This window comes from Microtus ochrogaster, chromosome 8 (assembly GCF_000317375.1).
Source record: "Microtus ochrogaster isolate Prairie Vole_2 chromosome 8, MicOch1.0, whole genome shotgun sequence".
Lineage (NCBI taxonomy): Eukaryota > Metazoa > Chordata > Mammalia > Rodentia > Cricetidae > Microtus > Microtus ochrogaster.
Window position 1 is genome coordinate 34,228,562 of NC_022015.1, and position 22,301 is coordinate 34,250,862.

The 22,301-nt window shown below is 48.9% G+C and overlaps 1 protein-coding gene across 2 annotated transcripts in view; it reads right to left on the reverse strand.

Moving 5' to 3' along the window:
• Chid1 (chitinase domain containing 1) overlaps window positions 1-22,301 on the reverse strand; it is a 40,020-nt gene that overhangs the window by 11,041 nt on the left and 6,678 nt on the right. For both annotated transcript variants that reach the window (XM_005351532.2, XM_026781122.1), the window contains exons 2-10: window positions 20,434-20,587; window positions 18,745-18,894; window positions 17,799-17,931; window positions 16,639-16,683; window positions 15,709-15,815; window positions 14,348-14,409; window positions 10,394-10,486; window positions 3,893-3,994; window positions 2,404-2,559 (exon numbers count right to left, since the gene is read on the reverse strand). In XM_005351532.2, the coding sequence (XP_005351589.1) occupies window positions 2,404-2,559; window positions 3,893-3,994; window positions 10,394-10,486; window positions 14,348-14,409; window positions 15,709-15,815; window positions 16,639-16,683; window positions 17,799-17,931; window positions 18,745-18,894; window positions 20,434-20,544 (959 nt within the window). In that variant the 5' untranslated portion in view covers window positions 20,545-20,587. The remainder of the gene's footprint in view (window positions 1-2,403; window positions 2,560-3,892; window positions 3,995-10,393; window positions 10,487-14,347; window positions 14,410-15,708; window positions 15,816-16,638; window positions 16,684-17,798; window positions 17,932-18,744; window positions 18,895-20,433; window positions 20,588-22,301) is intronic.

The following is a 22,301-nucleotide window of genomic DNA, read 5'->3' on the forward strand; positions in this document are numbered from 1 at the left end:
CCTGCCTCTGCCTCCCGAGTGCTGGGATTAAAGGCGTGCGCCACCACCGCCTGGCTATTTTTTAAACTTTTAAATTTTATTTTTGGTTTCTTGGGACAGGGTTTCTCTGTGTAGCTTTGGAGCCTGTCCTGGAACTAGCTCTTGTAGACCAGGCTGGCCTCGAATTTACAGAGATCTTCCTGCCTCTGCCTCTGAATGCTGGGATTAAAAGTGTGTGCCACCCACTGCCCGGCTGAAAGCGGTTAGTTTAAATGGCTTATTTTTGTTTGAAATAGGGTCTAAGTACTTAACCCTGGCTGGCCTGGAACTTGCTACATAGATCAGACTGTCCCAAAACTCACAGAAATCTACCTGTCTCAGCCTTCCAAGTACTGGAATTAAAGGTATGCACCATCATGGCTAGTTAGGTTTTGAAGCAACTAGCTGAACCCCGAACAAAGGCCCCAGATTTGTAAGAATGCTAAAATAGCTATCATTCAGTAGTAAAATTCAGCACATCTGACATCTCAGAGGGGGCTACACAACAATCTCCACCCCTTCACCCTCCCATTGAGAGAGAAGTCACCAGTGGAGACCAATTCTGACCCAGAAGTCAGAATTCTCAGAAGGTAGCTGGGTAATGGTGGCGCACGCCTCTAATCCCAGCACTTGGGAGGCAGAGGCAGGTGGATCTCTGTGAATTCAAGGCCAGCCTGGGCTACAAGAGCTAGTTCCAGGACAGGCTCCAAAGCTACAGAGAAAGAGTCTTTAAAAAAAAAAAAAAGAATTCTCAGAAGGTGACCTTAAGCATTATCACAAATGAATCCACAGAGATGTAAAATAAAAACTGAAAGCTGGGCAGTGGTGGCGCACGCCTTTAATCCCAGCAGTCAGGAGGCAGCCGAAAGTGGATCTCTGTAAATTCAGGGTCAACCTGATCTACAAGAGCTAGTTCCAGTGGCACACGCCTTTAATCCCAGCACTCGGGAGGCAGAGGCAGGCGGATCTCTGTGAGTTCAAGACCAGCCTGGTCTACAGAGCTAGTTCCAGGACAGGCTCCAAAGCCACAGAGAAACCCTGTCTCGAAAAAACAAAAAAAAAAAAAAAAAAAAAAAAAAAAAAAAAAAAAAAAAAAAAGAGCTAGTTCCAGGAGAGGTTCCAAAGCTACAGAGAAACCCTGTCTTGAAAAACCAAAACCAAACCAAACCAAGCCAAAAAGAACTAAAAAACTCATAGATGTGAGACAAAAACTGGGGTAGAGTTAATAGCAGAGGGAATGGCAAAAGAAACCAGCTTCAAAGGCTGGAGCAAGATGACTCAGAGGTTAAGAGCACTGGCTGTTCTCCAGGAGGTCCTGAGTTCAGTAACCACAAGATGGCTCACAACCACCTGTAATGAGAACTGCTGCCCTCTTCTGATCTGCAGGCAGAACACAGTATCATACTAAATAAATATTTTAAAGAAAAAAAAATCAGTTTCAGAGACAGCAATAGAAAGCAACCAAAATTAAGATAAGCCATTAGAAGTCTAACACACCTCGGGAGCCAAGGGGCAAGCTACTCAGGCCAGCATGTACCACACATACTCTTGTCTGAGGGAGCAGAGAGGGAGGAAAAGTGGAGGAAATTAAATGCTTTCCAAATCTGGTAAAAAGCTTGAGTGTGGCCAGGCGGTGCTGGTGCACACCTTTAATCCCAGCACTCAGGAGGCATAGACAAGTGAATCTCTTGAGTTTAAGGCCAGCCTGGTCTACAAATCAAGTTCCAGGGTAGCCAAGGCTAGACAGAAAAACCCTGTCTCGAAAAAGAATAAAAAGTGTGAGTGCACAGTCCATGGAGAGCTCGACAAACACTGAGCACAGGTGACACAGATGGAGCTGACCAGGCTGCTGAGACCCAACAGCTAGTACTGAAGCTTGGAGGTAGTGGAGAGATGAGCACACAGGAAAAGCACAGGGAGAAAGTGGGAGCAATCTTTTAAAACACAGATGCTTGGGCTCACATTATTAGAACCACAGAGCCAAGATGTTGGAAGAGACCCTAATTGGAGGAAATGATGGGACCAGAAAGGAACTAGTCTTGGCCACGCCACATGACACAGGCGCAGTCCAGACGAACCACACACAAAGCCATGTCACATCCAACCCTGTTCCCAATGGCAGGACAACTGCACCACAAATGCAGACCTTGGCGATAACACCAACACTGTGGGGAGGCTGCTAGCCCTCACAGGCCTGGGGTATGTCCAACAGAGAACTGAGGCTTTCTGTTCAACCCATATCTCAGACCCCACAGTCTGCAAAGCCCAAAGGAACCTACCCCTAACCTTCTCAGTCCCAACTTTTCTCCCTTTTCCCAGGGATTGAAACCCACACGTCTATGACTAACCACACCTGGAATGTGACCCGGAGGGCCCTGGGCTCACCTGGCCCCAATGACAGGCTCACGGGCATCTTTGGAGGCTGCATAATCCATGCCGTAGAAGTTCAGCCCCAGGAGGATCTTGCTTCGCCACTGTGACTTGGGGTCTAGGACTTGGACACAGGCTCGAATCCATGACAATGGAGCATTAGGGCCAGGCCTGCAAGTTAAAGGGAGAATGGGGCCACTCTTAGCAGCCAGCAAGAAGCCCTGCGTCTGACTAGAGTCTGGTCCTCTAGGTTATCCACTTGAACCCATTTCCTTCTGTGTTATAGCAAATGCCTCTCAAGAATGGGGATGCCAGGGATAGTGGTGCACACCTCTAACCACAGCATTTAAGAGGCAGAAGCAGGCAATCTCTGTGAACTCAAGGCCAGCCTAGTCTACATGGTGAGCTCCAGGACAGCCAGCACTACACAGAGAAACCCTGTCTTTAAAAAACAAAACAGGGGGCTGGAGAGATGGCTCAGTGGTTAAGAGCATTGCCTGCTCTTCCAAAGGTCCTGAGTTCAATTCCCGGCAACCACATGGTGGCTCACAACCATCTGTAATGAGGTCTGGTGCCCTCTTCTGGCTTGCAGACATACACACAGACAGAATATTGTATACATAATAAATAAATAAGTATTTAAAAAAATAAAAATAAAAAACAAAACAGCTGGGCGGTGGTGGCGCACGCCTTTAATCCCAGCACTCGGGAGGCAGAGGCAGGCCCGTCTCTGGGAGTTCAAGGCCAGCCTGGTCTACAAGGCCTTGGACAGGCACCAAGGCCACAGAGAAACCCTATCTAGAAAAAATAAATAAACAAACAAACAAAACAAAAAAACAGGGCTGGAGAGATAGCAGAGAATCTGAGTTCAGTTTCCAGCACCCACATCCAGAGGCTCACAAGTGCCTATAACTCCAGCTCCAGGGGATCTGACACCTCTGGCCTCCTTGAGAACCCACACACATGCTTATACTCCCCCCCCCCCACGTATGTATAATTAAAAATAACAAAATAAATCTTAGAAAAATGAGACTCTGGACACGTTACATTTTTTTTAAATCATAAACATATCATTGAAGTACCACAGGCAAAGTGGCCCCAGCACTTTTTGATGGGACCCACAGGGGCCTTGAATTAGTATGAATTAGATTAGTAATGTAACCTCCCCATCCCCAGAGCAGTAGGAACAGGTCTGGAATACTGGGCAAGGAAGGGTCAGTAGACATGCAGCTGGGGCCAAGGCCCAAGGAAAACAGAAGCAGCAGACATACTATGCCTATGTTACTGGTTCCTAGGGAGAGACCACCCAAAGAATCACCTCTCCTGAGAATGAGGCCTAACACCATCTGCTTTCATCTGGCAGCATTCAGGTGCAGAAAAAGTGACTGTCCATCTATGCAGAGCCACAGAGCTCATAGGCAGATGTCTGCTTGAGAGACCAAGGTGCAGGTCTGTGTTCCTGAAGACTCCCTGTACCTACAGCATCCTACCAGCACATACTCACTGTTGTGATGTGGAGTAGTCGTATGTCATGAGGCTGAAGCCATCTAGTACAGGGGCCAGTTTTTCAAACTCCTTGTGTGTAAACATACCCAGCTGGTCGGTCCTGTGACAAGACAAGCATATCTACCTCGGGTTACTATGTATGGCCTTCCCCAGTCAGAGTCAGATCAAACATGCTGTCTGGGATTCCAGCCTTCTCTTCCCTCTACAAGGACCTCCGGCTACTTTCCCTCAGGGATGGGGGCAAAGTGCTATCTGGCCGGGGCCATCCATACTCCAGGTGCTAGGATAAGGGCTGAAGTCAAACGGAGATATCCCTATTTCCTTGCCCCTAGAAAGTTCTGAGGGAAAAAGAGGCAAGAGCTGCACAACATATCTGGGACTCAGCCCTGTGCCAGAACCAATCCATAGTGGGAACATATGGGACAGCACAGACTCATGGAGGTCTCTGTTGCCCAGACATGGATAAGCAATTTCCCCATGCCCCCAGGCCTGGACCTCTGCAAACACATTATCTTAGCCCTGTAGTAAAACAGTTGCTCTTACTTCTGCTCCCAATCAAATGGGGCCCAAACATTCAATCCAGAAACATAAGGGCTCTGTAATGACTGGAATGAGAGGGCTCCTTCCTGTATTTGAGTATTTCATCATCAGTTATTTGAACTGTTCAGAAAAGTTAGGAGGTGTGGTCTTGCTGGAGGAGGTGTGTCACTGAAAGGGGAACTTTGAGGTTTCAAAGCCTGTCCCCCCCCCCCCCAGTTCAGGTTCAGGATGTAAAGACCTCAGCTACTGTTCCAGTGCCATACCTATTAGCTTCCTGCCATGATGATTATAGACTAGCCTAAAACTGTAAGCAAGTCACCAATTAAATACTTTCTTTTAAGAGAGTTGACTTGGTCATGCTCTCTTCAGAGCAATAGAATAGTAACTAAGACAGACTTCAGCATGAAAAAAGCTTGCCTACTCCTATGTGGGACCCTCATCCAAGAACCCACCAATGGCCGGGCGGTGGTGGCGCACGCCTTTAATCCCAGCACTCGGGAGGCAGAGGCAGGCGGATCTCTGTGAGTTCAAGACCAGCCTGGTCTACAAGAGCTAGTTCCAGGACAGGCTCCAAAACCACAGAGAAACCCTGTCTCGAAAAACCAAAAAAACAAAACAAGAACCCACCAATGTTTCCAGGCTCCTAGTATGTCAGGCTCTGCTGTTTCTAGATCTGAGTGGCTGTAGCTGGAGGCTGGCGGAGGAGCAGCCTTCCCTAGTCCTATCTTGTGATAAGGATCAGCAGTAGGGCTGGAGGAAGGCTCAGACGGGTGTGGCTGAAGCCTCTGAGCGAGAGGCTGTTGGGGCCTAGAAGGCTCAAAGTAGAGCAGCTACACCTGGCAAAGTCCCGCCAAGGATCTGTAGCCTCACTGGAAGCTGGGAAAGAACTGAAGTCTTCCAGTAGTCCCACCAGTCACCATGAAGAAAAGCAGGCCTCTATCAGTGGGAAGATGTATCTGCATAGACATTTATTCCTTATACAGGGAGGGGACACGGATCCAGTCTGAAGCAACAAGAACCTCTTCCCTTGCTAAATCACACGGGTCAGGCTGAAAGTATACTCGGACCCCAGGTCAGAAGCTCAGAAGGAACTGTAGACAAGGACTAGTCAAACATCTACTAGATAACAGCCCTGCCCACTGTCTGGGCTCCTGAGACCTAGAATGGTACCCGCTACCGGTTGTGCTTCTTGGAGCACCTGACCTACTAAGTCAGACCTCACCCAGAGGCGAAGGCCAGGCCAGAGGGCACTCTGCTCGTTCAAGGTAGATTACAAAGGTCTGATCACCACACGCTTCTGCCCAGGCACAGCTGGTTCCAGTGCACAGTGTTGTTTGCTGTCATCTGACCTTTGGGTTCACTGTCTCTAGGCATAGACCCCAGTGGTCACCTTTAGCTTCTCCAGGCAGGGCTGCCACAGCATCTGCCCTCATTGTGTCACTGGGACACTCACTGAGCAGGGCAGGAATGGATGAGAAGACAAGGATGGCTGAGAGCAGGGGCATGAGGAGCACCTGGAGAACAGGGGTGGGTCAGAGGTTCTGATGCCAAAGGAGAGGCAAACCCAGCTGCAAGGCGAGATAGAACACAGGGGACAGGAGTGGGTGGGGATGCTGCAAAGACCATGGGACTCTGTGGGGACTATTTTCCTGGGACACACATTATTCCCAGAGGTCCACTCATAAAACCCTACTCCATAGGCTGGGGCAACAAGGACCACCCACATGTCAGAATGGCCATGCTCTTAAGTAGTCATGACAAGACAAAGACAAACAGGAACACAGCTAACACTGACCTGAAATGGAGCAACCCCCAGGGTGGTGGCCATCAACAGGAAAGAAGAGATGCCACTAGGCTTCTTCCTACTGTCCCTCTCCCACCCTTCTAGCTATGTCGTTGGGTGCTCTCTAGGAATGCGTCACCCCCTTCCGCCTTTGAGGAAGAAAGGCTATGCAGAGGCTGTTACTAGAGCCATCTCTCCCCAGCCTGTCCTGTTCCTGCCCCAGGACCCTGGGAAGCCTGGCCACTGAGCTGTTTCTCTTTGATCCACAGCACCAGGACAAAAGGGGGACATACGTGTTTGAGAGACATAAGAATAGCCTGTCAAGAAGCCACACACAGCATGACTTCCAATAAACAGAAATTACTACTCTTGCTTAAAACCTCATATTCTGAATTAATTTCTAAGGGAGGAAAACAATGTAACAAAGCACATCACTGTCAGCCCTATGCAGGGGATAGCAAAGGAGGAAGGAATTCAGCCCTAGCAGAGAGACACTTTTAAGTGCCCACCAAGGACTTATTAAGATGGGGGTCATACCCAGGCTACCTTTTCTTTCCAGTGATGAGTGCCTCTCTTCTCCAGAGAGCAGGACTGTAATGACACTGAGCTAGGCCTCTCCAGCCATGTGGTCCTTTATCCAGATACCCTGCAGCTAGGAAAAAAGCCCAAATGGTGCTGGGGCACATGGTGCAGCTGCAGCCTGCAGAAGTTACTCATGATAAGTCAGCTGTGGGGGACACACCTTTCATCTCTGCATTTGGGAGGTAGAGGCAGGTGGATATCTGTAAGATTAAGGTCAGTCTGGTCTACAGAGCTAGTTCTAGGACAGCCAGGACTACACAAAGAAACCCTGTCTCAAAAAATCAAAAAAATAAGTTACTCATGAGCATTGCGAGAGTTAGGCATGCAGCTATGAACCCACTGGCCTCACTCATTACCACCTGCAACCTTAGGGGAGACAGGGCTGCCAACTCTTAATCATTCCCCAAGGCCACTTTATCTTAGCAATACAGCACCCTTTCCTACTCTGGAGAGCCCAATATACAAACCTTTGTCCGCTGTCCCTCAGCCCAAAGGGTGTGCCTCCTTCCTTCAGTGGCCCATTAATACCATCTACAGTTGGCAGCTCCACATTGGAGTTACACAGACTTAAGGACAACCCCTCCTGGAGCTGTCCCACAGCTTTCCTCTGAAACCTCCTGCCCTTGTCCCTGTGACCCTAGCCACCTCTGACTCCTGTCTCTCCATGCCCCTGGGTGGTGAATCAACTTCCTGTCCAACTTCTAGGACAACTGAATGGACATTTAGCACAGGTTTACCCTACAGTCACCAGTCCCTGTTGCCCATCTTGCCTGGCCTTGTTGTTCCTATGGTTTCTGTAATCAACCTAAAAGGCCCCAGTAGGTAAAGAAGCCAAGGAAATGTTGGTGATTGACCTGGCATTTACCTTGCCATACTCCTCACCACCACTCTGGACAGTATGTTATTGGTCCCTGAGAAACCCAAAAAGCTGGCTAGAAGCAGACTTGATATTTCCTATGTCCCAAGGATGGTGTGTTGCTGGCCCCTGCAGGTTTGAGGATCTAATTAAACTAGGTCTTTAAGGCTGCCACTCTGCCCTGGTTTTTATATTGCTAAAAGCACCCAGATGACCTTGGAAGAAATGTTCAAGGTCAGCATGGCTAAAGAGCTACCCAATTCTAGGGCAAGTTCCATGACTCTTCAGTGCTGTGGTAGCACAGCTGGAGGCCAGCCCTAGCAGCTCTGACCTAACCTGCCTTTGGTGACAAAGGATATAAGTGAATTTTCATTTGATGTTGAGAAGCAATTCTCCGCCCCCGCCCCCCACCAGAGCTGTGTTTTAGCCTTTGTGAGATGAATTATAACATGACTGTGTCCTGCTGAAGATGCAGGGCATAGCTGCTGACTGGGCTCCCTTGCAGAGGTGGCTCTCTAGCAAGGGGTGGGGGAGGACACAAAAGCACTCCCATGCCCTGGAGTAGTACCAGCAGAGCCTCCACAGAAACGGAGGGTTCTAGTATCCCACTACACTCAAGGCAGAAGGGTTGATCCCCAAACCCACAGGGCCTCAATCAGTCCAGGGCCCTGCTTCCCCTCAGATTCTTACCACCTCTTGGTCCTTCCAGCTGCTACAGATGTCTCCCTCCCTCTGGGAGCCCTCCAGAATCCCTCTCCCCATGGCTACAAGGGGAGAACTATGTGCCTCAGTCACTGCAAAGTGAGTGGTGGAGTCGGCCTCGGCTTCCAGGACAGGACCCACTTCCAACAAAGGACTGGGAGCTTGGGTGAAGATGCTTGAGCTGAGAGATCCTCCTCAAAATCTGGCACCCTAACTCTGACCAGAGCCTCACCAACTGCCCAGGCTGCTGAGCTGTCCACTCCAAGTTTCCACCCAGTTATGGCACCCCAGCCAACATTACACCAGTTCTAGGCAAGCTCAAGGATCAGGGCGTCAGACAGTCTAAGTGCTCCACACAAAGATGCAGCCTGGAGAATAACTCAGGCTGTAGTCCCTGGACAAACCCCTGACTTGGGTTCCTCTCACAGGCAAGGATAGGATCACTGAGCTACAGGTGCAGACCTGACCTGGGATCCACCAAGGCAGAGATGGATTCCTCCTCACTTAGCATCTCGTGGTCAGCTCAGCTTGTCTACATGGTGAGTTCCAGGCTAGCCAAGGCTACACAGTGAGATGTTGTCTCAAAATTTTAGGAAGTGATGAGTTAATGTAGCACCTGCACCATGCTTAGACAGCTGACAAGGATGCCAGCTGCTGGAGACCTACCCCGTGTCACCTAATGCTACGAGCGCTCACTCCTGGGCACAGTGGTAGACAGCCCTCATGCTTTTCACTTCCCGGGTTCCTACCTAGAGGCACCAGAGCCCACTGTACTCTGGATCAGCACTTCTGGGACAAGCCTGAAACCAATGTGGAGAGACTGCAGCTATGCTCAACTGTCCCCCTCTTAATGGGCTGAGAGCCAAGAGAGGTTTAGGGAGAAAAGTCAGACAAGAGGCAAAAACCCAGGCCATACAAAGAAAGGGCCTTGGCATTTGCAAGGTTGGGATGGGAAAACCACCCTGGGCTGGTGGGTCTGCTTGAGTAGTATCATCTGTAGTAATGGGAGGCACTAGGTGACACAGGGTATGTTTCCAGCAACTAATGTCTGTATCAGCTGTCCAAAGCATCTTGCAGATGCTACATTAACTCAAGTCTTTTTTTAGACATCTCATTGTGTAGACCAGGTTGGCCTCTGAACTCTCAGAGCTCTGCCTGCTTCCAACTCCTAAGTGCTTGGAATAAAGGGACCTGCCAACATACAAGGCACAAGTCATTTCTTTTATAAGCAGTATCCATCAGCCTGCCAATGATAGAACACAGGCCCTGGAGGCATATCCAACCACATCCAGCTACTGTTATTTCAGACAGCTGAAGGCCCAAAGAGAAAAGGGTGTTTTCTTTCAATGTGTAGGTCAGGGAGCTCAGCTTCCATCTCAGGGGTTAGGGCCAAATAGATAGGGCTGCCCCGGAAGCTAGTGGATACCACAAAGATTCCCAGGACCCCCACGCAATAGTTCTACCCCTTTTCCCTGTCCCATTCCTGCTTCAGCCTGCCGTGCCCAAGGTCTACCCCCAGGTAATTCTGAGTCTCCTATTTCCCAGTCTTGTTATTTTTAGGCCAAACACTGGTGACTTCTCTGAGATGTTCTAGGCAGGGTGGACATGGGAATCCAGTTGCCTTGGCTCCACTCTTAGTACCCAGGTCACTACATCTTGTCCCAAAGGTTCCAAAGGAGCTGTCTCACAGGGCTGGGAACAAAGGCCCACCCAGGTCCATTCAGTAGCCCCAGCTATAGTATACTATGTTATAAGCACAGCAAGTACTGACAGCCTAAGCACTGAACTTAGTGTCTTGGAGTCCCAGAGACAGATAATGAATCTAAACACGTAGAGTCTCATGTTGATGAATTTCTCAATAGTATACCTATATTGAGGGACAAAAACAGGTGAGAAATGCTAAGTCGGCTTTTCCCACCCCACAACCCAAGCAGAAGGTAATTAACATCCAGAGATTTTTTTTTTTTTGGAGAGGGAAGCTCATGCTGATGAGAGGTGGACCTTTGACCAACTGTTTTCCATTAGAGTACACTTACCCGGGGGTGACAGCAGGTGGGATGACCAGAATGACCAACATCCTGGCCTGGTGCAGCGCCTCTGCCAAGTGAGTAAGCATGTGGATGAGGCCTCTGCAAGAACCGAGAATCAAGATTAGCCCAGAGTACTGTGGGGCTCCCTGGCACCCACTGCTTCAAGAACGTAACAGATAAAATCTTAGCCTTAGGCTCTATAGAAGAACTCCAAGTCCCTTCACAGGGTTTCCCATACCACCCTTCAGTGGGAACCCCTGAAGGGGACTGACGAAAAGGAGACCATACTCCAGTTGAGCTAACCTTTCCTCATACTTGGGTATCACAAGAGAAGGGGTGTTTGGGGGTCACTTAAGGGCTAGAACACTGACCCAGAGGAATCCTAGTTACCTTCAGGCTGAGAAACAGCACAAAATACTTTGAGCAACATACCAGGTAGGGGCCCTGGGAAGGAAGATGGGGTAGGACACTTGGATTAGATACAGAAAAGCAGGAGGCAAGAGATGGGGGAATTAGATGAGAAGGTGGGAGGCAGCTGGTGGTGGACCTCAAGGACAAATGTCAGCTTCTCTGCATGCATGTTCTGGGAGCCCACTCCTTACGCCTCTAATGGACTGCCTGTGACATGCTCGATACCAGCTGCTTCCCTCAAGGTGGCCATCTTACAGGAGTTGGCCCAATGTAACTCAAGAGGTTCTACTGTTCCTATGTGAAGGAGGTCTTCCCTCCCTCTTGTACAGCTGCACCCTCAGGAACAGCTCCAATAGCATACAGGTTGACAAATTCTACACTTGCAGGGTCAAAGCTGAGTGCCCTACTGGCCATGAGACCTGCCCCTAGTACATCTCTGCAAACAGTCTGGAGTCCTCTCTGTGGCCAACTACTGGACGGACAGCAATGGCTTCAGTCTCTCTGATGTGGCCCAAACTGAGCTGTAAGTTCTCAACGTATCAGTGATTCTACTGTGACAAATCTAGCCACAAGGGGCTAAGGGCACTCAAGTTCCAGCTGTCTGTTTTTCTTTGGTCTGCAAACTTTGCAGGTTGCAGGTGACAATAAAAGTACGACACAGAGTTTTGGGGCAGCACATCCTCACATTTCCTGCACACCACTTATGCAGGTGGGCAAGGAGAATGCTGTCCATGCTGTCAGAAACCCAGGAATATGGGAAGCCAACCCCACCAAAGAGACCCTTCTGCCTAACTGTAGGACAAACAGCAGGATGATCTTTTTCAAGGACATCCAAGACCTAAGGACTAAGAGGGGCTAAGACTGCTCCAGGGGTTTGCAGAAGACAAGGATGAGCCTACCTCATCCCTCTCAAGGGCCCACAATACAGCCACTCTGGATGCAGGGACTCCACAGAGTTCTAGTGGGCCTGGAAGTAGTAGTGTCCCCATAAAAGACCCAGTCAACAGATCCTGGGGGCAGCCTGGCTCTGAGCCTGTGCCTAGTAGTAGCGAATGCATGTGATCAGAAGCCACTGAGCCCAGCTTTTGGGCTGGTACACTGGGATGAGACCAGTTGAGGGGCACAGAAAATAGGCACTTGGTTAGCAGTTTCTCTCCAACCTTACCAAGGGACCAGCATCTTCCAGAGACAAGGTTACCACAGAGCTGACAAACCCAAAAATCTACTGCTGCTGTCAATAGCCATCACTTCCCCTGCCACTGTTGCCATCCACATTTTGGGGGAGATTACTACTATAAGACCCGTGGTGGATACCGAGATGAGGCCTGTAAATGGAATTAATTCCTGATTAGGGCTGGCTAACGTCAGACTGCTGCCCATAATATTACCTACTTCAGGGGCAAACAAACTGGTACTTCATGGGGATTGGGGGTTTGGTTCCTTCCCTGAAGAGTCTTAGGTCGGGAATGTAAGCAGAACAGGAACCTAGCAGGACCTGCTCTCATAGGTACCTGAAATCTGAAATTAGGTCCCCTGAAGGGCCTCTAGCCACTCCTGCCATGTCTGCAGCATCTGCCTAAGAACAGATGACTGTGACAGATGGCAATCTGAAGGAAAGACCCCAGAAATGAGTCACACAGTTCCCTGACACATCTACTATGCTCTGGGAAAGCTGGGCTGTCTCCTGAGACAAAGAGTCATGGGCCCTACCATCACCTTGGATGAAGGGTAGGCATATATGTACCAAACAGGCTGACTTAGCTCTTCAAATCCGAACCAGATGCGTGTCATAATGAGAGGCAGGAAATGGCAGTCAGAGCAGTAGTCCCCCTAACTTTCCCACGGTGTCTTACCACAGCCATGTCCATCCTGGGACAGTGTCCAAAGGAATCACAAAACAGATGGCTTTTGCTGCTCAGGACCCTGGCCACTACCTATGCCTCAGCCCCATGACTGCCCTGCAAACAGCCGTCCACTGTTCTGAGCACAAAGGCCCAGGCAGGCTGCTTCTACCTTCACCCCTCCTACTGTGGATGCTGAGACTCCCACCCCTAGACCTCCCTGATATTAATGATCTATTGGGAGCCCAGACACAGTGCAGCTGTGACTTGCTGCCTACTTAATGTGCTGAAACACAAATGAATTATCGCTAGTCTCTGATTAATAGATCTGTAGTCTCCAGAATTAAAAGAAGGGATGGCTGGCAGCAGAGTCAGCACTGGTGGGGCTCTATGCCCAGCAAAGACACAAAGCTGGGCCTGGAGATGTCACATGGCTGAGAGTCTGGAGCACTTAACCCTCAGGTCAGAACTGGGGTCCTTCAGGGGCACTGCAGGCAGAAAGTTCCCCACAAACTCAGGAACATATTTCTCCTGTGGTGTTCCCTGGTTGGGGTCTTTCATCAAGGGCAAGGCCCAGGCACACCTAGCTTTAGGAATACCTTCCTCCGGGCTCTCAGAATGGAGGGCCTGGACATCCCTTCATCAAATGTCCTTTTCATCCCCGCCCCTACAGTGCTTCATCTAAACCAGGACTGCCCTTGCAGACCACAGGAGAGTCGTGTGGGGATGCTGCCACCAAGTGGGCAGAGTTGAGACTACAGTCTTCTGTATACAGCAAAGCTTCTTAGAGTAACACAAGGGGAGGGAGCCCAGAACCTTGTGAGACAGTAAAGGACAAGCTGTGGCTTAGGAAGCATAAGTGGACTCCCTTACAGAGAAGAGAAGTGGAGCTGACTCCTCTACTGCCCAAACACCTGGGCTCTGCAGCTATGGGCTGCACAAACCTCTACTGAGGGTGTGCCCGGACAGCACCAGCCCTAAACAGGGCAAATGTTCTTATGTCATCTTCTATAGGGCAGAACTCCCAACTTGGCAGAGCTAGAGAAGGTATCTGTTTCAGGTTAGGCAAAGAGCCCGAGCTAAGGATCGAGGAGGGGCCTTTCTTCAGTGCTATGGTCAGTCTCCAGCTCTGCTGGAGCTGCGGGCACTTTCCATGATCCCCTCCTTTCCTGGTCTCACTGGCAAAGTGAGTTTCAGATGTGTTGTCTGCTGGCCGGTACTATGGGAGCAAGGAGACGTGAGGACTTCTATAGCCTCCTCCCAGCAGACAACTCCCAAGTGCTTGATATTCTTTCCCCAGTTGACACCGACCATCACACCCCAGGTCTTGGCCATACTCAATCAGCTTCTTTTCAATGTTCCTGGGAGTCTCCTTTGTGCTCAACGAGGAAATCTCTACTTGGGTACAAGCTGGACATCTGTAGCACAGACCTGGCCACCCTTCTCTCACTGAGTCCTCTTGGGTGATGGTCCCCCATTTCCTTTAGCCATTCAGGAGGGGCCTCCAGACTAGCACAGTGATGTGGTCAGGACAATCTGCCTGCTTCATGGCTATTCCTGGCTTCTCAGTAGGCCTTCACCTTTTGCAGGGTCTCATCCCCAACCCAGAGCCCAGAAGCTGAGGAAGGAAGGCCCTCCCAGGCCTACTCCCTCTCCCTTGGTCTTCCCTCAGGCTCCTCCAAACATAGGGGACCACATTCCCACTCACACATGCTTCTGGCTCAGCAACTGGCTCCAGACCTCCACCACAAAACCATCAAAATGCTGGTTCTGAAAGAAACAGGCAGGTGAGGAGAAATGGGAATCTAGGAGGATTAAGGGAAGACAGGAAGAAGTCACTGGCTCTGCCACCTGGCAAAGTAGCTCAATCACTTACTCACAAGGCAAGACCTAAGTCTGCACTACACATTCATTAATTCCTCTGAAGTAAGCAGCATGGGGAGGAGGTACACATGGCAGCCAGAAGGGCAAAGGTGCTCAGTTGCCCACACTTCACCCTTGCTGTAGCCCAGGCATACTGATGGCCAGCAGGGATGGGCCCACCCCCCACCCCAGGGAGAGTTATGGGGTTTTAGCCAAAGGAAGCTTTCTGGGCCTAGAGACAAAAACTCTCCCACCTTTGGGCTCCCACAGCTATGAGCAAGAGGGGGATAGTCTGAGTGCGGCTTCTGCTATCCACCCTGGATGGAACAGGTTGCAAAGAGGACATCCATGAAAAAAGTCAGGCAAGAGGAGCCAGGTCATACCACCTGTAATCTCAGTCCTGGAGGTAGAGGCTGGTGGATCAGAAGTTCAAAGCCAGCCTCAGCTCTACATAGTGAATTCAAAGGTCAGTCTGGGCTATGTGAGATACTGTCCCAAAAAACTTAAATTAAAAAAGGCCACTAAGATTGTTTAGCAGGTAAGGATGCTTTCTGTCAGGACTGAAAACCTGAGTTTGATGTCTGGAATTCATGAGGTGGGAAAGAATAACTCAGCAAGTTGTCTCTCTGCCCTCTACAAATAAGTGTGCCATTACATGTACAGACAAAAATAAATAACTATGTCTTTCTTTCTTTTTTTTTTTCTTTTTTTTTTAAAAAGAGGCACTGGGCATGGTGGCGCAGGTTTTTAATCCCACCACTTGGGAAGCAGAAGCAAGTGGATCTCTGTAAGTTTGAGGTCAGCCTGTTTACAGAGGGAAGTTCCAGGCTAGCTAGGGCTATTACACAGAGAAACCCTGTCAAAAAACCAAAAAGCCAGACAGTAGCAGTGCACATCTTTAATCCCAGCAGTCGGGAGACAGAGACAGGTAGATCTCTGTGAGTTCAAGGCCAGCTGGGTGTACAGAGAGAGTTCCAGAACAGACTGCAAAGCTACAGGGAAACTCTGTCTTGAAAAACCAAAAAAAGAAAAAAAAAAAAAAAGAGGAGCCAGGTGTGGGCCCTTTGGGAGCCTCAGTCAGAGAGGGAAGCAAATGAGTAGGAGACTGGGGAGTGGGAGGTACAGCCTGTTGGAGAAGTGGGGCCTGGTGGCTGGGTTCCAAGCTTTATGGGAGCTTACAGGTCCTGAGGAGTGCACAGGTCTCACCTTTGCCACCTGTACCACAGTCTTGCCGAGTTCTTCTATTTCATCCTCACTGTCTAAGACATTCTGGAAATCATCGTAAGTCCAGTCTTCAAAGAGAAGCCGGGGCACTGGTAGCAGGAGAGAACACACAGAAAGATTGTGGCTATGAAACACTGAATTACCTTCTGCTACTTGTTTGCAAAAAGGTACCCCCTTGGCTCCCAGACCAGTGACAAGCAGGGAGGCTATTCAAGGCAACTATGGATCTATACAGTACAGATATCCTATACACACACAGCCTAGCAGGAGGAGGAGGGGGACAAAGAGATGCTAACATATCAAATACTCCTAGGGCTCCACCTTTCAGGAAATTAGCTGGGCCAGACCCCAGTTCATTTAGATCCTTGATGCTGCTACTCAGATTGTCTACCTCAATCTGACCTGGTAGCTTCCACTCCTGCACCACAGGAGGGGAATGCCAGGCCCCTTCCTGTCATTGCTTCTGAGCCTTCAGTAGTTTCCCCTAAGCCTGAGTCCCACAGGCTTCTTCTGCTGTCCTCAGGTTCGTGCTGTTCTTTGGGAAAATTTTCCTCCCCATACTACTCTGAAGCTGTGAGCTTCAGAGGCATAGGAAAGGTTGGGACAAAGTCACCCTCAGGCAGGCCCAGCCTAGGGTCTGGCTCCAGGAAACTCAGTAACGCTTGCTGGACAGGAAGAAAGAAGGAAGAAAGAACTATGCAGGAAAATCACCAGCCAAAGAAGGAGGTGCTTGTTGGTGGTCAAGCTCAGCTGACTGCTCAGAGCATTCAGGGGAGAGATTTACCCTCAAGTGGCATTGCCTAGATGGGATGGAATGTAAAAGGACCCTAGGTCGACCCTCGGAAGGTTGTGCCATCTACATAGTATGGCTGAGGCTGCTCTCCTGACCATGCCCAGGCCTGCCGGACTCACCTATGCGCAGGCCTTTGGCATGCTTCTTGACAGCTCGCATCCACCCTGTTAGAGATGAAAGGGACAGTCTGTATACAGCATATGTCCAGTCCAAAGATCCAGACCATTGCCCACTCCTGTCCCAGCCCAGAGGCAGCCTTACAGTTACTCCTATCCTCTATCTCCTCCACACCACTCCCTCTTCCTGCCCCCAGTCCCTTTCTTCCATCATCTTTCCCAGGTCTTCACAGCATCGGAGAAAGCCATTCTTGGTCTCAGAACTCCAAAACCAGCTATCCCTCTCCTATCAATTCCGTGGTTCAGCTGTGTGGACCAGGCCCCTCAAGAGCAGGTGTCAGCAGCGAGCTGTCCTTCTCTAGCCTATGCTCCTCTTTGGACACCAAAGGCAGAGCACTAAGGAAGAGACTGACAAGGGGGAGCTAATCACTTCACTGCTCAGCTGTACAACTTGCCTTCCTTACGCTCACATGCAGCCCTGACATTCATGAGAAGGAACAACAGCTCCTGGGTCTAGAGTCAGAAAGGAAAGGAAAGGGCATAAATTCCCAGTGCTCTTCAGTCTGTCATCTACTGGACAGTCTCTCACCTCCTATAGCTGACCACACAAAGGACCTTACAGTGGTGACCACCTCAGGGACTATCTTTACCTGGCAGACCATGCCTCACACTGTGGGCCCAGCCATGTGGTGTGAGACAGCAAACTACATGTCCCTCCACTCACACCCATGTACATACCTAGTCACACTTGACAGCTCTCATGGTCACACTCCTACAATCACATCCAGAGTCATACCCACATAGGCCTTGAATTTATAATTCTCCTGCTTCAACTTCCTGAGTAGCAGGGATTACAGGCCTATAACAGCAGAGTCACAATCAACATATTCACACTAATACCCACTAGTCATGATACCTAGCTGGGTGTGGTAGCACTTGGGAGGAAGAGACAGGTGGATCTTTGTGATTTCAAGGCTAGCAAGGGCTACATAGTGAGACTCTGTAAACAAAACAAGTACATAACCAGAGTCACATACTCTTAGACACACACAAACACATCCACACCCACACATAGTACACTTTTATACTCACACAGACACATGTGCACACTATCATACTCTTCTTAGCCCTCAGGGCACACAGATAAAAAGAAGTGGAAAAACCTTGGTCCACATCATGGAGGCCTGTGATTTCAAACATCTCACGACCACGTCTCTTCAGTTGTAGCCAGACTGGTGAGATCTGTGTGAACTTGCTCCCAAACACTTTGGCAACATCATAGCCATGGCTGTTCCACTGGCAGAGGAAAGAGAGGGGAGAGAAAGAACAGTGTTGCCATGCTGCTGTCACTTGATGCTCTGGACATGTCCAGGGCAGCCATCAGTGGTGTGGGAGAGCCTTCTGTCTATGTATTGCTTTTATTGGTTAATGAATAAAGAAACTGCGTTAGCCTGTAGTAAGGCAGAACTTAGCTAGGCAGGGAAAACTAAACTGAATGCTGGGAGAAAGAAGGCGGAGTCAGGAGAAGACATGTAGCCCAACTGGAGACAGACACTGGAACTTTACCTGGTAAGCCACAGCCTCATGGTGATAAACAGATTAATGGAGATGGGTTAATTTAAGATATGAGTTAGCCAGAAATACACTTAAGCTATTGGCCAAACAGTATTGCATATAATATGGGTACTGTGTGATTACTTCAGGGCTGAGCAGCCGGAAACAAACAAGTAGCCTCCTACTACACTTCATTATCAACAGTGCAGGACTTGAGCTACCCTCAGTTCCCTGCCTGGGCTTCCTTCTCTCCCTTTACAAAACTCCTGGGATTGTAACCCACTGCCTGGGATCTAGGCTGATGTCCCTTCACTGGGGCTCTACAAGCCCCCACTTCGACTACAGCCCTAGAGTCCTCTCTACACTCAGGAGGAATTGCTGGGGGGAGGGGGATCACCTGAAGCCACAGGGAGCAAGCCCGAAGAAAGCCATGGTACCCTCCCCTCTGACATCTCTATGCTAGCATCTCTCCTACAGTCTGACAGGAGCAGCAGCCAGGGAGAAAACACCAGCCAGGAGGACAGCCCGGTTTGGCACCATAAAACTCTGACTTACCGGAGTGACATAGCCTAGGACCTCTCCAGCAAAGTTTCTCTCCCGAGCCCTTGCTGAGCAGTAGCTACGATGTTCAAGAACCACATCCTCAGCTTTGATGTCCGTCACCACCAGACCCCTATCTTGGACAGGTTTATCTGAAAATTGAGTCTGAAACAAAAGGGAAAGAAGAAAGCTGTCTGATATCTGTTCTCACCATGAAATGTGGCATTAGAAGCAGCAGGAGCAGCAAGTCTGTTCTTTCTGTTCGGCTGTAGACCATGTCTCTGGATTAACATGGCACTGCTCATCTAAAGACCTTATAGGTAGAGGACTAAGGCCACAGTAGATGACTAATTTAGAAGGGCTCTAGCACTCAGTGAGCAAAGCAGCATTTGCCAGGGACTATTCAACCCTTAATCTGAGCTGGACATCTGGCAGGAGGCTACCGTGGTTCCTTCTACATATGAAGATTGACATTTACTCAAGACCACTGGGCATCTAGGCACCATAGGTCTATACACTGAGGATATGTCAAACATATGCTATCCCACTGGCCAAGCCCTACCTGCATCTCCCAATCGGGATGCTAATATGCCTGCCTCTACCCCACCGCTGCCCTTACCCCACCGCTGCCCCTAGAAGTCTTCCATCAGGTTCTCAGCTGGCCAGTTCTGTCTATACTTTGGGGGCCCATTGTAGCCTTCCCTGATTTCCCAGTGTTTGACTCCCTGGTCTTCCTGTGAAAGACAGAGTTTCTATTGCTGTGATGAAACACCACGAATTGAGAAAATTGGGGAGGAAAGAATTTTATTGGTTTATATTTCTATATCACTCACTGTTCATCCCTAAATGAAGTCAGAACAGGAACTCAAATAGGGCAGGAACCTAAAGGTAGGAGGCAAGAACTGATGCAAAGGCCATGAATGGGTGCTGCTAACTGGGTTGCTCATCATGGCTTGTGTGTAGGCTGCTTTCTTATAGAACCCAGGACCACCAGCCCAGGGATGGTACCACCTACAATAGGCTGGACCTTCCCCCATCAATCACTAATTAAGAAAATGCCTTGCAGGCTTGCTTACAATCTAATCTTATGGAGGCAATCTCTTAATTGAGGTTCCCTCCTATTGGATGACTTTAGCTTGTATCAAGTTCACATAAAACCATCCAGCACAGATAGAGATGCCCACTGTATGGGTTCTCTGCCCCAAAGTACACAGCATCTATTGGTTCAGGCCTGGGTCATAGGTATGGTCCTGTGTCAGCAGCCTGGTCAGCAGCATGGGGACTACTGGGGCTAAGGAGTGATCTGGATGGGGGACCGCGTTTGGGTTTGCAATCCCTAGAAATGTCCCAAAAGAACAGCACAAGGGTCATGACAGAAACACAGTTTGGAACTGTAAAGATGAGAGAATTCAACAACCATGGAATAGTGACATCAGACAGAGGATGGAAAATGTCACAGCATACAGAGTCTGAGTAAGGAGGATAATGACACCAAAGTGCCTGTTGCCTCCAGTTCCAGAGGCTGGAAACTCACAGCCTCAGCGAGAGTCATTCCCAGAGTCATGTAGGCTGCCTCCTGGCACAGTACTAGCTTGTCAGAAAGCTGTGTAGGAGCCAGGAGCCAAGACACTCCTGGTTCACAAAGGTCCCAGCCAGGTAGGACAGGCTAGCTCTTAGCCACTGTGTTCACCTCAAGTTCCCTACCTTTTCCAGCAGCATCTTTGAGGCAGCTTTTTTGGCATCTGACTTTGACAGGGTGGTGTGAACGGAGCCACAGGCCAGAGCAAGCCAGAGGACATGAAGAAGTGGCCACATGGTGGGCTTGTCACAGAAGGAACCAATTTCTAGGTCCAGGGGGCTGCAGAAAGAAAGGAGTACATGAAGGCAGATGATCAGAACAGAAATACAGCATGAACAGACAAGTGTACTTATACTAATAGGGCTTACGTCCTCAGGGCCCTTAGGTCAGCCCTTCCTACTAAAGTTAAGCCTCTAGAACTTCTAGATTTCCCTGCCCAGATCACCAGGTCCCCTCAGACAATTGCAAGCTGTCCAAAGATGTCTTCCCAACACAAACCAGCCAGCCAACTAGGAAAACTGACTCCCACATTCCCCACAAATCTAAAGAGACTTCAGCAGCAATGAGGCTGAAGTATGAAACAATGAAGTCATAGAAGGTGCTAGAACAAACTATGGACAACTACTCATGTAATCCCAGGGCAGAGAAGCAGTTTTCAAGTATATCAATAAGGAGAAAGAATACAAAAGAAAGTATCACCAGAGTTCAGTATTTAAAAATGTGTAACTTTCAGGGCTGGAGAAATGGCTCAGCAGTTAAGAGCACTGACTTCTTATCCAGAGGACCCAGGTTCACTTCTTAGCACTTACATGGCAGCTCACAATTGTCTGTAACTCTAGTTCCAGGGGATTTGACACCCTTTCACAGACATACATGCAGGCAAAACCACCAATGCACATGAAATAAAAATAAAGTTTTTAAAATGTCTAACTTTCAAAGCTGGGCACTATGTCAAGTGCCTATAGTTTCAGCTACTGGGGAGGCTGAAACAAAAAGCTTGCTTGAGCCCAAGGAGATCATGGCTCGCTTGGGCAACACAGCAAGACCCTGCCTTAAATTTTTAAAAAAGATAAGTAAAACTTTCATTTATAAAGTAAAAAGCAGCTGGGCGGTGGTGGTACACGCCTTTAATCCCAGCACTAGGGAGGCAGAGGCAGGTAGAACTCTGAGTTCGAGGCCAGCCTGGTCTACAGAGCTAGTTCCAGGACAGGCTCCAAAGCTACAGAGAAACTCTGTCTCAAAAAAAAAAAAAAAAAAAACAAAAAAACAAACAAACAAAAACAAAACAAACAACAAAAAACCCACCTTTTTTGGGACACATTTGACAAATTTCTACCCATAACTATCCATAATATTCAATAATTTTTTTTTTTTTTTGTTTTTCCAGACAGGGTTTCTCTGTGTAGTAACCCTGATTGGCCTGGAACTCACTCTGTAGACCAGGCTGGCTTTGAACTAGAGATCTACCCACCTCTGCCTTCTGAGTGCTGGGATCAAACACCAGCCAAGGAAATAAAAATAAATTTTTATTTTATAAATAAAAAAGCCTGGTGTGGTAGCACGTGCCTGTAACCCAGAACTTAGAGAGGTAGAGGCAGCAGGATCAGGAATTCCAAGGTCAGATATGGATGTGGAGGCCAGTCTGTTACAGGAAACTCTGTCTCAAAAATAAACAAGCAAACAAATGGACCAAAAAGACATTCCAGTAAACAATGTTCCACTAAAAATACAAGAAGAGGTTTCAAATATAGAGATACTTAAAAGCCTGGATATAAAGAAACAAAACACAGATGAAACATAAGATGGCGTCTCCACTCAGTATGTGAAGGGTTACGAAGAATGCTTCCTGGGAAAACAACTCACTCTTGGGCTCAGCAGAATTTCGCTGGGAAAGGCCTTTGAATGACAATGTGGCCATAAATATTACACTCTCCACCATACACTTCCTTCCTTTTACAAGTTCCACTTCAAAGAACTTGTCCGTCTGTCGCCC